Source organism: Sinocyclocheilus anshuiensis, unplaced genomic scaffold (assembly GCF_001515605.1).
Source record: "Sinocyclocheilus anshuiensis isolate Anshui unplaced genomic scaffold, SAMN03320099.WGS_v1.1 scaffold344, whole genome shotgun sequence".
In the NCBI taxonomy this organism is placed as follows: domain Eukaryota; kingdom Metazoa; phylum Chordata; class Actinopteri; order Cypriniformes; family Cyprinidae; genus Sinocyclocheilus; species Sinocyclocheilus anshuiensis.
In genome coordinates, this window is record NW_015557066.1 from 280,738 (window position 1) to 295,209 (window position 14,472).

The 14,472-nt window shown below is 34.7% G+C and overlaps 3 protein-coding genes across 6 annotated transcripts in view; 1 reads left to right on the forward strand and 2 right to left on the reverse strand.

Annotated features, from left to right (window-relative positions):
- Positions 1-1,498, reverse strand: part of LOC107676665 (MOB kinase activator 1B-like) — an 8,605-nt gene extending 7,107 nt beyond the window's left edge. Inside the window, exon 1 of the mRNA XM_016471287.1 lies at positions 1,279-1,498. Within this exon, the coding sequence (XP_016326773.1) occupies positions 1,279-1,292 (14 nt within the window). The 5' untranslated portion in view covers positions 1,293-1,498. The remainder of the gene's footprint in view (positions 1-1,278) is intronic.
- Positions 1,499-3,147: 1,649 nt separating this feature from the next.
- On the forward strand, positions 3,148-8,869 carry LOC107676628 (heterogeneous nuclear ribonucleoprotein H). Its single transcript, XM_016471219.1, has 8 exons — positions 3,148-3,157; positions 3,834-3,989; positions 4,073-4,207; positions 4,819-4,957; positions 7,760-7,878; positions 7,974-8,059; positions 8,239-8,374; positions 8,484-8,869. The coding sequence occupies exons 1-8, from the start codon at positions 3,148-3,150 to the stop codon at positions 8,537-8,539; spliced, it is 837 nt and encodes a 278-aa protein (XP_016326705.1). The 3' UTR covers positions 8,540-8,869.
- A 76-nt stretch (positions 8,870-8,945) lies between these two features.
- Positions 8,946-14,472, reverse strand: part of LOC107676661 (protein RUFY3-like) — a 15,550-nt gene continuing 10,023 nt past the window's right edge. For all 4 annotated transcript variants that reach the window (XM_016471276.1, XM_016471278.1, XM_016471279.1 and 1 more), the window contains 7 exons: positions 14,052-14,149; positions 12,214-12,333; positions 10,769-10,895; positions 10,597-10,673; positions 10,479-10,503; positions 10,304-10,381; positions 8,946-9,711 (listed from right to left, as the gene is read on the reverse strand). In XM_016471276.1, coding sequence (XP_016326762.1) covers positions 9,568-9,711; positions 10,304-10,381; positions 10,479-10,503; positions 10,597-10,673; positions 10,769-10,895; positions 12,214-12,333; positions 14,052-14,149 — 669 coding nt within the window. In that variant the 3' untranslated portion in view covers positions 8,946-9,567. The remainder of the gene's footprint in view (positions 9,712-10,303; positions 10,382-10,478; positions 10,504-10,596; positions 10,674-10,768; positions 10,896-12,213; positions 12,334-14,051; positions 14,150-14,472) is intronic.

Genomic DNA, 14,472 nt, shown 5'->3' on the forward strand with positions numbered 1-14,472 from the left:
GTGTGCATGCATAAACTCTTTGAAGGCATAATTATGCTATTTTAACAACAAAACAATGGTGAAAAACACTCTTTGCACAAATCAAATTAAACTTAACAAATATTGAAGCCATGATTCCATTTTAGAGGCTTCACTGAATTATCTTGTGAATCATACAGCCTGGTTTGCAGCACAGCCTACTTCCCATTTTCAGTGGAAAGCAGAAAAATAAAGAAATACATTACGCTTTTGATTGCTGACATTGTTATATTTATGCTTCTAGAGACTTTACAGCAAAAGATTATAATTGTTTCTATAATTTAGCTGTCACAACACATTTAAATCCTAGTTAGCATCTCCCTAATATAGCCCTATATATATATATATATATATAGAGAGAGAGAGAGAGAGAGAGAGAGAGAGAGAGAGAGAGAGAGAGAGAGAGAGAGAGAGAGAGAGAGAGAGAGAGAGAGAGAGAGAGAGAGAGAGAGAGAGAGAGAGAGAGAGAGAGAGAGAGAGAGAGAGAGAGAGAGAGAGAGAGAGACAAAGGCATAATTTAAAAAATACCTGTGAACATCAACACAGATTGCAGCTGACAACAAATCAAGATTTAAAAGCAAAATGTATTGTATTGTGACTTACTACACTGGGATATGTATAGTACAGTATACAGTATACTGGGATTATAGTGGAATTATCCAGACATGCTGATCACATCTGGATTTAATTTGATGTCAAATCATTTTGGTACGTTTTGTGATGGCGACAGAACACTTATTAGGTAGCACTAGCAGTCATTGATGATAATAGGATTTTTAAATAAAAATTATATATTACACTAACATCTTTGAGTTATGATAGAGGGACACATTTGAGAAAAAGCTACTGGAATCTATCCACAAAACACGACATCTCCCGTTTACATAAATGACATGATGTTGGGAAATACAGCTGTGTTCACAGTCAGATTACTGTACAATGAATCCAAGCACAGTCATAATGAGGAGTAACCAAACCCAAGATCATGCAGCTGTTGATGGCCTCATGTACTGGCTGAGTATTTATTCTTCATTAGCCAGACTACAGTTTTGTGTTATGATGGTCACATACTAATCTGCTGCGACAGGATCAGACTGTGCTTCTATCAGCTTTTTTATATATCATTACAGTTAGCTTCTAATAAATGACGGCTGTGAGTCAGGATTGGTAATGTACAGGCAGCTTCGGGACAAAAGCAGTATTTCTACGCTTGCTAACTAGCCATCAGTGTTCCCATTTACAGAAACCAATCATACTTACAATAAAAAGCTCATCTCTCCTTGAATAAAATGCGCTGTAGATGAGAAATCGACACTAGTCCGTTATCTTGAATTCTGAAAGGTGGAAAAGCAAATAATTTGCGCCTTATAATCCCTAACACTACAACAACACTGATCCTGCCCGTGCAAAAGTTCTCCTTCCCAATCCAAAGTCTCGCCAGAGCCCCAAATCTCGCGAGATCATGATCTACTTTCTTCTCAAATAAGAGTCACGTTAGCATTAGGATATAAGAGCGTTTTGGGGAATTCAACTGATATTTGTGTTCTTAACCAACTCTATATCTATTGCTGTAATTGACGTTAACTGGGAAATTTTGAAAGGAAAATTATGTTGGTTAAATTTTTTTTTAGTCCTAATAAAAATAAACAGATCTAAATTGGCCTTAAAAAGTGTTTATTGTGACAATTTTCAAGCGACAGCTGAAAACTCATCTCTTTCGTCTACATTTGACTGCATCAATAAATAATAAAAAACAATAAAATAAAATAAAAATAAATAAATAAATGCTTTCTCTTTCTTTAACCCCCTGTCTAGCTTGTACTAATCGGAACTTGAAACTTTGTATTGTGTCTATTTGCCTCTTTATGATGAATCGCGTGCTCCTCAATTCCTCGCTTTGGTCGCTTTGGATAAAAGCGTCGGCTAAATGAATCAATGTAATGTAAATGGGCTATAGAACAAATTACTTTTAACTGTTAACTTATTATAAAATGTATATTTGCCAAATAACATTATGATCATTTGTTTTACATTTAGTACAATGATAATAAAAAACAAAAATGTAATTTTACAAACAACATGTCTTTACAATATCTAATACTGCCTGTGTAGACAAAAGATATTTTGCATCCTAAAAAAAAGTCAATCATTTTCAGAAAATATTGCAATAATTTGCTTCCAAATCAAACAACGTGTTTTGCTGTTTTGAACTACAACTACATTTAACTTTTATTTTGAAAGGACTGTCAAGGCGAAAGGCGCGTGTTGTTCGCGTCACGTTGTCCTCTGATGCCGCAGGTCAACGTGATTTTTGGGGCAACTGAGCCGAAACATGCCGTTAACTTAAAGCTGTCTCAATACTTTAGGTTTTCGTGCAAGTTTTGTACAGCGCAAGATGTCTGCATTCAGTAGGAGCGCGCTCTTGTTCGCTGTATCAGGAGGAAGCAGCAGTTTCCATGCGTGGAGGCTCGGACTCAGATTAAAACTGCGCAGTTTACAGTAGCACGAGGTCGAGATGTTCATTCATGCTCGGCGAGATGTGTAGCAGACCGTGAAGTCCAGCATCCATGGACAGTGTGTCAACGAAGACTATTTACTGAGGTACTGTTTTCCAGAAAAGACTGTTCCAGACACAGTACGTTGTTTAATTGTTTTCTTCAGACACTATTCTTTTAATATTTTAGGCACCATCTAAGGAAGATGAGTACCCACCACTACCAAAATACACCCCTTGTGAAGAGCCCCAAGCAAAGGAAGTGTTCATCATCCAGGCCAGGGGTTTTCCTTGGTCATGTACTGCAGAGGACTTAATGAACTTTTTTTTCTGGTAACGTTACTCAAAAGTCTTTTTGCAGACATGCTTCACCTACTTGATCATGTTCAAATGTCTAATATATGAAATAACAGTCAGAAAAACCTAACTTTTGGAAGAGTTTATTGAACCTTTAGATAAAATATAAAAGAATACCTTTAAAAAAGTTTGAATGTGTATTTTATGTTTTGTATCATATTTGATACATCAGGCTTGTATGGCCCATGATATATGAATATAGGAGGATATGGAGCTCACACTTATAAAACACTTCAGTTTTATTTATTTTTGCTAAGAGTCTCAAACTGAGCGAAAATATGCAATTTGGTGCGAATGTTTTTATGTCACTAGCTAGTAATTATAATGGCACACTTTAATGGATTATTAGATTAAATGCATGTAAATATAAGTTGTTACGCTGTATAATGTCATAGTAAGATATGTATGTCAACGCTTAGTTTTATTATCAAAGCTCTGTAGCGTTCATTTTGGCGGGCAAAACATATAGTCCAATGCTAAATGTTTAAAAGCCTTATATATCATACTTGATATTCAGATCTGAATATGATTTTTCAAAATAATAATGTATATGTGGATTATCAAAGTTACTTCAGTTGAGAAAGTGTTAACCTTGAAATAATAATATAAAAGTTATCTTTACATTTACTTTATAAAAATCATTAAAGATTCCATCAGAAAAGTACGTGTACCACAAACAGAAGGTGGACGTTTTTAGTATTGTACTAAAAGGCCTTTTACTTGATTAAAAAGTACAAACTTTCAATCAATGGCAGAAAGCATGTAGCAGATTTTTCAGCAAAGTTTCTATAATGCTGATCATTCAGAGGCCTTAGAAATGATTTGATCAAATATGATACAGTAGGCTTTGTAGGGTTCCAGCAACAATAACCACATGTATGGATTTCCAGCTCCTGAAGATGTTCTGATATGATCTGCTCATGATGTGAAGTACACATTTTATTTATATATTTGATTTTTGTAGATTGTAGGATCCGAGGTGGAGTTGAGGGAATCCATATAATTCACAACAGGAACGGCAGGTCGACGGGACGGGCGTTTATTGAGCTGGAGCACGAGCAGGACGTTTGCAAAGCATTGGATCTGCACAAGCATTACCTGGGACAGCGCTTTGTTGAAGGTAAGCACTATTTTTGTGTTTATCACCTGCCAAAGTTTTTCACAGAGCTAATTTTTAGTGAACACTGCTGTCATGTGTTTCAGTGTTTGAGGTAACAAACAAAGATGCTGAAGCCATATTAAAGGCTACACAGCAGGTTACAGAGTCAGATGAAGTGGTGCGACTCAGAGGGCTTCCCTTCAGCTGCACGGAGAAAGACCTCATTCAGTTTTTCTCTGGTCAGATCCTTAAAAAGGTGACATTTGAATGGCATTGCACTGATAAAAGCCATGTGCTTCATCTGTGTTAGGGCTGCACGATTATGACAAAAATCATAATTGTCGATTATTCCCTTGAAATTGTAATTGCGATTATTCATTACGATTATCACAATTTACATTGAATTATGTTTATACCATTGTTTGATGCAACTGCATGCCGTATTTTTATATGAAAATAAACAAGCTGAAAACACTAACTGAAAAACTTTGTGCTTTTCTATAGTATTAAGCCTCAAATGTCAACTATACATCGGATTGGTTTCTTTAAATTATAAAAAAGTAAAAATATGAATGGTATTATAATGTTATACTAAAACTAAAATTAAAACAATGGAAAAACCCTTGCGATAACATGTAGAAAGAAAAAAAAGCATCTTAAGCACGCAGAATAGCATAAGTGGACTTTGAACGATTAATTGCCTAGAATGTATAGAATAGCATAAGTGGACTTTGAACGATTAATTGCCGCTTTGAACGATTACATAATTGTGGCATCCATAATTGTAATCGCGATTAGAAATTCGATTAATTGTGCAACTCTAATTTGTGTTTTAAAATTCTCAAAACAGGGTTGGAGATTGTGGAAGATGGAGTTACAATAGTCCTGGACAGGAGAGGAAGAAACTCAGGCGATGCCTTCGTGCAGTTTGCCACTAAGGGAATTGCTGAAAATGCCCTAAAGAAAGACAGAGAAGTCATGGGAAACAGGTTGGTATTTCAATACTTGACACAAAATATATATATTTTTGGAACATATATGTGTTTTTTTACGACTATTTCACGATAACATTTCACATCTTTAAATCCATTCATTATTTGTAGCGCACAGCCACCCAGTAATCGCAATGAACTTTGTGCTTTGTTGCTTTTAATAACACCGCTCAGCTTTCAAATTCTGTCAAGTTTTATCACGAAATACAAATTATAAATGTGTTTTTCCTCTTTATTGCAATTTATAGCACAATATAAACGTAAAGGAATATCAGAAGGAATGGGGAAAAAAAACAGTATAATTTAATTAAACGAATGTCTCATTGTAATGTAAAGATGATTGAATCAAATGCTTAAACAGCTTAAAAAAAAAAACGCTTAAACTGAGGCGAATACAGCGATCTGTAGCGCCACATTAAAGAGTGTGTGAAAAACGCATTATTTCAAGACACATTGTTTGTATTTTGCTATAAAACTGACAGAATTTGAAAGCTGAGACTGTTTTATATTAAAAGTACCAAAAACACAAAGCTTTTTGCTATTATTGGGTGGCTGGCACACAACAAATAATGAATGCATTCAAAGACTTGAAATATTATTTCCAAGCATACTGTCCCTGCGAGTAAATGACACATGGAATAATTTCTGCTAATAATTCCACATATATTCAAATCAGTTGCCAGGCCACCGGAATTTCTCCCGATGCTCCCAATCCGGGCCATTTGCATGTGCATTATAGGCCATACTCTCAAAATATTATAACTTTAATCTCGTAATTGCTACGACTTAATTCTCGTAATTTTGACTTTATTCTCAAAATATTTAGACTTTATTTTTGTATTGCTATGACTTTATTCTCAAAATATTACTTTATTCTTGTACTCTTATTTTTTTTATTTACAAATGCTGTTGTAGTTTTTCGTTTGAAACCACCGTTTTTATTTTTTTAAGGCACTTCCATAATGCCTTTCATCGTGTGTTGTTTCAGAGTTGGGAAAACATTTACATGCTTATTTTATTCAGTGGTGGACAGTAACGGGGTAGTTTTACTTCGTTACTGTACTTAAGTACATTTTTCAAGTATATGTACTTTACTGGAGTAGTTTTATTTTGAGTAACTTTTACTTTTACGTCACTACATTCCAAAGCATAAGATCGTACTTTTTACTTCACTACATTTCATAAAATGTATTGTTACTCCTTATAATATATCACATGCTCCGAGACGCAGAAGCAGTGTCTGATTCATGAACGAACTGATTCTTTTCAATGGACCTGTTAAATCGGTTCGCAAATCGCACCAAACGATTCATTCACGAATTGGAATGATCCGATTGCAGCTGTTCTCGAGTCGACAACTCACTTATTCAAATTAACCATTTAGTGCGAGTCTCCAGTGAACTGAATTCACAAGTAAGAACTGGGAGATCTTGAGAGCGTGCGCGCGTCTGATGCTGTTTGTGAACTAAATCTGCTGTAAAGGGTGATCTGTAGCCCACTAAAATGCTTGAATGCAGACACATTAACATCAGAGTCTCTATGTTTTAGGTAAAAAAACATTAAAATAACACAGATTAGATCAAATAACTCATGCACGTTCATCTTCCCCGCTGCTGTAACGTTAACAGTTTTACTAAAATGCTATGCATTTAGCCCTATGTGACATCTGTTTTTATATTGTTTGTCAGCACACATAGCCTAAGTTACTATGTATCTGGATCAACTAGCCGAGTAGACAAATATAAATGTTTATTCATAACCATGCTGAAAATAAGTCAATAATGTTAGCTGATGCCAAATGTCTAGCTAACGAGCTTGCTGGTGCTAAATTGAGGTAATTAAAAAAAATAATAAAGTCCAAATATTTTTATTCAGCCACCTAGCTAGATTACATCTGAGGGAAAAAGAAAGGATGTGATGTTCAGAACATGGTAACTACAGTAATTATCAAAGTGGGAAGTGATGCCCTCGGGGGGCATTTGGCCAGGGGTGTTTTTACACCACAGACAAGGTTTGAGAAGAAAAAAATCTTTATGAAAATCTAATTATATTTTCCTTATTATATTCATTATTTCCTTATTGGTTATTTTGAGAAAATCCCAGGTATTTTGAGCAGTAGGATTATAAAAAAATATATGCTAATTTAAAATTAAATGATAAAAGTAGCCTATATAAAACTGCAAAATAATCATTCATCTATCGGTACTTTTTACTTAAGTACGTAACAAATTATTTAAAAAAAAAAAGTACTTTTGTACTTTCACTCGAGTAAAATTGAAAACTGAGTACTTTTACTTTTACTGGAGTAATATCTTATTATACGGATCTGTACTTTTACTCAAGTACTTGATTTGTGTACTTTGTCCACCACTGATTTTATTGCAATTCATCTATTTGCGTGTATAGATTTCAATTACATTACATATCTTTAAAGGCTGTTTTCTCAAAATAATTTTTTCCATTCACATTTCTCCACTTCAGTAGCACTTACACCAAACTTTAGCTTTATTCCCATCTGTATGTTTTTTCATATATCATGTGCCTGATTTTATACATTTAACATTTTATTATTAATTAGATAATGGATCACTTGCATATTTAAGCGTACCATTTCACAAAAACCTATACTAAAAATGTTTGCAATTCTTAATGTAAGTAAGTCAAGTAGGGAATTATGGTGGTATCTCTTAGTTATTTTAGTTACATCACCTGGGGTGTCTTGCCCCAAAAGATTTCAAATGAAATATGTACTCATTTCAGATCTGTGTTCATAAAGGTTTTTTTTTCCCTCATATGCAGGTATATAGAGATTTTCCCCAGCAGGAAAAATGAGATCCAAGTCCAGTATGGAAGAGGGCGAAATGAGACATCAGCTTTCACACCAGGAGCTGAGGACACGCCACGCACAATGAAAACAGGTGTTTATTGCAGCGTTCCTTTACAACCAGGCTTGAAATATTAATACATGTTGTATACTGTGTGCAGTCCTGAACATCTATATTTTTGTGGACAGCAAACAGTAGCTCTATATCAACAACAGAGAACCTCATTCACATGAGAGGTCTGCCATATGAAGCCACAGGAGAGGACATTGTAAAGGTAACGTTTTATGTTGAATTTATCCTATTTAAGATGCAACATGATTTTTTTGATTATTTGTGTGCTTCGCTGTCAATGAGGTGGTCAAGAGGACTGGCATAACTCCTTAATTAGACCTAAATTGATCTTGCCCGGTATATAATCTACACTGAATGACTGAGGTGTCATTTCTGTTCCAGTTTTTCACTCCCATCAGACTGGTGAAGGTTCTTGTAGAGTACGGTCCAGACGGACAACCCACCGGTGAGGCAGATGCCTACTTCAGAACACATCAAGATGCCGTTTTAGCCATGTCCAAAGACAGAGAGTATATAAGTAAGCAATATGTGTTCATCTGAAATAACCCAAATGTGGTCCAAAATGTTAAATACAAACATGATGATTAATTTTGCTTTTTTGTTTGTTTTTTTTCCCCGTTGTCCAGTGAAGCGATATATTGAGTTGTTCCTGAATTCATCAGCATCAAGGGAGGAACAATAAGTTGAAAGTAAACTATTTAAACTGTCTTAATGCATTGCAGCCCAGTCTATTTAATGAAAGTAATTCAGTGTATATTACAAGAATACATAGAACCAACATGAAAAGACAACTTTACAAATATCGCCTGTTGTGTGTTATTTTTGGATATTCATTTCAGATCAACGCAATGTTAACAAAACAGTCATATGTAGAGGAAGTGTGCAAAGTTTATAAAAAAGTAACTATTGCATTGCTTTACTTGTAACTTTGGGAAAGCCTTGATACAGATACAGATAGAAATAAGTGCTGTTTATCCCTGTAGCACCCAGACATGCCAAACAATTCCTGTCTTCCACCAAGCTTTAATTCTGCCATAAATGTTTGCTCATGCATGTATGTATAAAATGACTTAAACTGAGAAATCACAATTAAAATAAAATTTTATTGTTCAGCTAATAAGAATAAAATACATTACACAGGCATAAAACTACCTTTTTATCTCTACATACTTTCAGTGTCGAGTTATGGTCTTCTCTGTGACAAGCTCCATAATATGCAGTTTGTCTGAACTGTATCTTTTTTTGCACAATTTATGAATTTGACTCAAAAGTTTAAAATGTTAAGTGTATGTGCCTTGTTTAGTGTCATAGTTTTCAAAAAGCTGACACTATCCTGTCTACAATCCATCATCCAAGTCTTTTTTTTTATATATTATTAATTTGTGACTTATGTTATTGTATCATCCTGCTTGCAATATTGAATGGCACGGATACAATTCAAGTACTAGAACCTCATAAATCCACTTGGTGGACAGCTTCACTCATCCTCAAGAATTATATGAAATCACGAAAATCTTTAAAGCATTTCCAACAAAGAGCTTGTAAAAATCATCCCTTTTTGGCAAATGTTATATACTAACAAAATAACAGATATGTTGCTAAACTGAGATGCCTGATACTGATTGATGATCTAAAATGTGATGTGTAATTTTTCATGGATAACCCGTTGAAGCTACTGCCAGAATAGTCTGCTCAGAGATGAGCGCCCCCTCAGGATGGGGAGGACGCGTACTGCTGCATTAACTGAGAATAGCAGACGTCACACACGTGTTCAGGGTTGATGGAGGAGGGCAGAGGGAGTTCATTTGCCATGCAGTTCTCACAGAACACGCCACTGCAGTTCTTGCATTGCCTCTGAAATGGTTAAAAAGACAGTCTATACACACCTCTAATGTACTTGTAAGAGCGTTCTACTCCATAGTTCTATTGCTAAAGATCATGTTCCGTAAAATGTAAATGTTAGCAACAGTGCTTAATATGTATCATACTGTATGCTGTACTTTAGTCACTGAGGAAAAACGTGTGATCATAAGCAAGAATATATACAGTACCATTCAAAGTTTTTGTATTTGTAATGTATGTGCATATATTTGATTAAAAATAAATGTAAACTTGTCCATTTAAATATATTTTAAAGTGTAAGTTATTCCATTACTCCAGTCTTCAGTGTCACATGATCCTTCAGAAATCATTCTAATATGCTGATTTGGTGCTCAAGAAACATTTATTTTTTATCAGTTGAAAACTTACAATTTTTCAGGATTTTTTGATGAACGAAGTTCATAAGAACAGCATTTATTCGAAACAATCGTTTGTAACATTATAAATGTTACAAACCTCAAACTTTTGAATGGTTGTGTAGTTTAATAATTTAAAAAGCAGTGATTTGTTTATTGAGGATTTAGTTTTATTGTTGCTTAAATGTTGGATGGCTTTGCTTTGGTACCTTGGGTGTAGTCAGAGAGTCTTGGTTTTCACACATTGGGCAGATGGAAGGGACAACGTCTTTACAAAGAGACTGGTCCTATCAAGTAAGAGAGAAATGTATGAATATAAAATAAGAAATTATTGCAGGGAACCTCGGATTAAAAAATAAAAATTAGTGATTAAATGTATAGTACCTGTTCATCTTCATGTGACAGCGACCTGAGAAAAATACAGTTTTAGTTTAATTTTAATAACACTGCAGTAGATAAATAGAGTTGTATGTAACTGGTCCAGCATTTAAGATAGACTTACAAACTGGAACTTAGACTTGACTTTTCCTCAAGTGCAGTACGCAATGTACCGTTTTCTTTTTTGACAGAATCTAACTCCTATATAAAAAACACAATCCTGAATTTCAGAGAACAGCACACTCTACATATAGCGATAGCAACTGAATGACACTAAAGTGGAAAGCAGGTCTCACCCTTCCAATGTCCTCCACATGCTGTCTCATGTCTCTTTGAGGCGGCGTTTTTCCTAAAAGAGCTTCAGACATGTGTCCTCCAGGATGCGGTTCTCTCCATTTCCTGAGCTCTTGGTCCAAAAGCCATCTATCATATCAAGAAAGACAAGGGCTTTACAACATATCACTTTCATTAAACTGTGTTTGTCATTTTCACAATGTGACTGTGAAATCATCTGATTCAATCACCATGACAACTAACTTTTGTGCTTTATTCAGGGTTCAAAAAAGCCATGCTAAAGATGTGACAAGATCAGTGACAAAGTTTAGACTACATTTATTTTTATTAATTTATGTTAATCACATTTGTTATAACTGACCTGTAAAACTTACAATAACGTTATGTTAGTTTACACAATTTTTTAAAGCATTTATTAATCTAGCTTAATCTAATAATTTATAATATTAATATATTTTTATATAATTTCTATAATTTTTATATAAATATATTCAGTAAAACAATAATATTGTGAAATATTTTTTACAAGTTAAAACAACCTGTTTTATATTTCCATTTTATGTATTTTAAAATGTAATTTATTCCTGTGATGGCAAAGCTGAATTTTCAGCAATCATTACTCCAGTCTTCAGTGTCAGATGATCCTTCAGAAATCATTCTAATATGCTGATTTGCTGCTCAAGAAACATTTCTTATTATTATTAGTGTTGAAACCATAAGACATTATTTTTCAGGATTCTTTGATTAATTGAAAGTTGTAAAGAACAGCATTTATTTAAAGGGGTCATATGATGTTGATGATGTGTTTATGCGGTTTAAGGTTAAAAAAAACATTATTTTCCACATAATGTACATTATTGTTTCTGGCGGCAACAGCGAGAATAAAAGTTACGCCTTCATTCTTGGCATGAACATTTGGGCGGCGTTATGCAAATCTTCCCACATCGTGACGTAGATATGTGGGGGCGTGTTAGAACGAGCCATTTTAGGTAGGCGTGGTTGACTCTTAACTTTTATAAAGAATATCTCTCTGGATTTGAGACTTTAGTCTTTGCAACTTTACCGATCTTCTTTATGCACCAAGAGCTTGTAACACTCCAAAGAGAAAGGAAAAATTTAAATCGCATATGACCCCTTTAAAAAAAAATTTTGTAAACAATTTTGACAAAATGGAATCAAAATGAATGCATCCCTGCTGAATAAAAATATTTCTTAAAAAAAAAATTACTTACTGATCCCAAACTTTTGAACAGTGGTGTATATGCACACTAATATTAACCTGGATGATTCATTGTTAGTTCATGATGCTTAATGCCGAATTAACTAATTAAAAACTGTATCTTTCTATAAAATGTTACCACTAAATAATAATATATGTATAACCTCTGCTTCACTGAAACAAAATATATTGGTTGACTAGTAGACAACAGTAAGTAAATCTCGGTACCTCTGTCTCCGTAACTGCTCCACCTCGTCCTGCAGACTCTCAATCTTGTCTCCAAACTCCTGCTTGAAGAGTCGGTTGGCCTCATCAGCCAGGTCCCGCTCTCGCTCCGCCCTCTTACATCTGAATTTGGGCCACATTAACTTAATGAGGTGAAATGAAAACTAAAAGCCATGGGAAATGAAGATGAATCGAATAATAAAAGCATAAAGAAGAACAAAGGGAGGAACTTAAAAGACCACGAGAGGACAGGAGGAAGCATGTGGCTAGAGCAGAAACTGTGAAAGCTCAAGAAGGCAAAGTAGTCTGACAAGTGTCTGAATTTTTTTTTTTATTAAGCTATGTTTGTACTACATTTCACATCTAAATTATGTCTACATACACTTCAGTCCGTTCACAATTTAGAGGATTTTATCATCCAGACTTTTTGCAGAATCCGTAAAGCTTGGCGTCACAAATATCTTTCCAAAACTTTGACATTTGGCATCAACTACCACTGCATCAAATTCAGATTTCAATTAATTTTACAATAAGCTGTAAAATAATCGAGGCACACCATCTAGCACTCAACAGCATTTCTTCCAAAAAAAGCTAACATAACCTCCTGAATAAGCCTGAAATAAACACTCTGTTTGTCAGCTTGGGCATCCATCAAAGCACTCAACATCATGAAACTTAAGCAGGTTGGTCTAATATTCAGGTCAAAGACTTTTAACCAAAATTAACTGAATAATATGGTGTTGCATACTTTTATAGAGTATAAAACGATTGTACAATTTTGTTAGGAATGTTTCCCCGTGCTGTACCGAACTGGGTTATGGTTTGAGAAGTATTTTTTCAGTATTGAGAAGTAAAGATATAAGAGAGATGCATTTCCATTACTTAAAATGTACATGTCTGCCATCTTTGTTCTAAGATGCCAAAACAGCTGCATTTTTACTTTGGCTAAAACATACAGAAGAAGACTAGAGACAGGAGCACTGGATCAGGTGTACAATATTGAAAGATGAGGCTGGGGGGCGACACAGAAGCAAGATCTGTAGTTTTCAGTCCGGTTTAAAGACAGAATAACGGCAATGGATCTGAAACTCAGTAATAAAATAAACACCCTAGTCATCTATGTTATGCAAAAAAGGAGTTTTCCTGCAGCCGTGTTCAAATTTCGTGCCTGTTTAGCCATGTCTTTCTCACTGTTCAGGAAAAAGGTGTAGAAACACAAGAGAATGAGCATGTGAAAAATGTCAAATGAACAGGCAAAAGCAAAGAAGTGTTTGAGAGAAGACAGAGACAGAGAGCAGAAGTTATTGTAGAAACACAAACGTTGCTGCCTCCAACAGGTTGGCAACAGAACTGAAACAGGAAAGAGTGGACTTGTCTTATTTGTGCTCTATATATGTGATCTGCACTCTGTATTTATGATCATTCACCGATTAAGGAAATCTACCCATCCTGAACAATAACCTCCTTTGGAAAATGTGTTATATACGGTGCGATTCAAAAGTTCACAGATAAAATCTATGATTCAAAATAGAATTTTTCATTTGCAATCAAAAGTGTATAAAAATTTAGTTGTATAACGCTTTAAGGTTCAATTTGTTAACTTTAAAAATTATTTAAACTATAAAAAAATTTAACTAACTTTTAAAGCATTTATTAGTATAGGTCAATATTAATTGATAATATTGTGTACATACAGTATATATGCTCCTATGTTATATATTGTTTATTGAAATTAGAAGAGGCATTTTCACTTGTGCTCTCAGACTTTTGAACCCCATTCTTTGTTTTGCAGTGTACATGTCATGTGTAAATGCTGTGTTTATGTAGTTAGACTCCTTTACCTGCTCTCCAGCTGTTTAATAATGCTCCCCATCTGGTTTGTTTTCTCCTCCAAGCGGCTGATGATGTCACTCTTCTGTTTTGCGCTGGCCTCTGAGCTCTACAAGCCAGACAAACACAAACACTGAATCAAAAATAAATGCAGTTTTGCTACATTAGATAAGTGGTACTAATCTAGTTGTAATGTTCTTAATCTTATTAACAATTCCCCACATACAAGCCATGTGAAGCAGCAGCAGGATTCAGACAGAGGAATAGAAAGTCCTGAAATTTTAACACACTGTGTGACTCGGGCACCTCAAGTCTACTCTACTTGCTTCTTTATGTTGGCACTGTCATATCAGATCAGTTTGGTTGTTAAAGGGGTCATATGATGCGATTTCAATTTTTCCTTTCTCTTTGGAGTGTTACAAGCTCTTGGTG

Excerpts from the sequence above, each read along its gene's own strand:
- LOC107676628 (XM_016471219.1), top strand. Across the intron at positions 4,208-4,818 it reads CCTCATTCAGTTTTTCTCTG|GGTTGGAGATTGTGGAAGAT; the intron begins GTCAGATCCTTA and ends TTCTCAAAACAG. Across the intron at positions 8,060-8,238 it reads CAGGAGAGGACATTGTAAAG|TTTTTCACTCCCATCAGACT; the intron begins GTAACGTTTTAT and ends TTTCTGTTCCAG.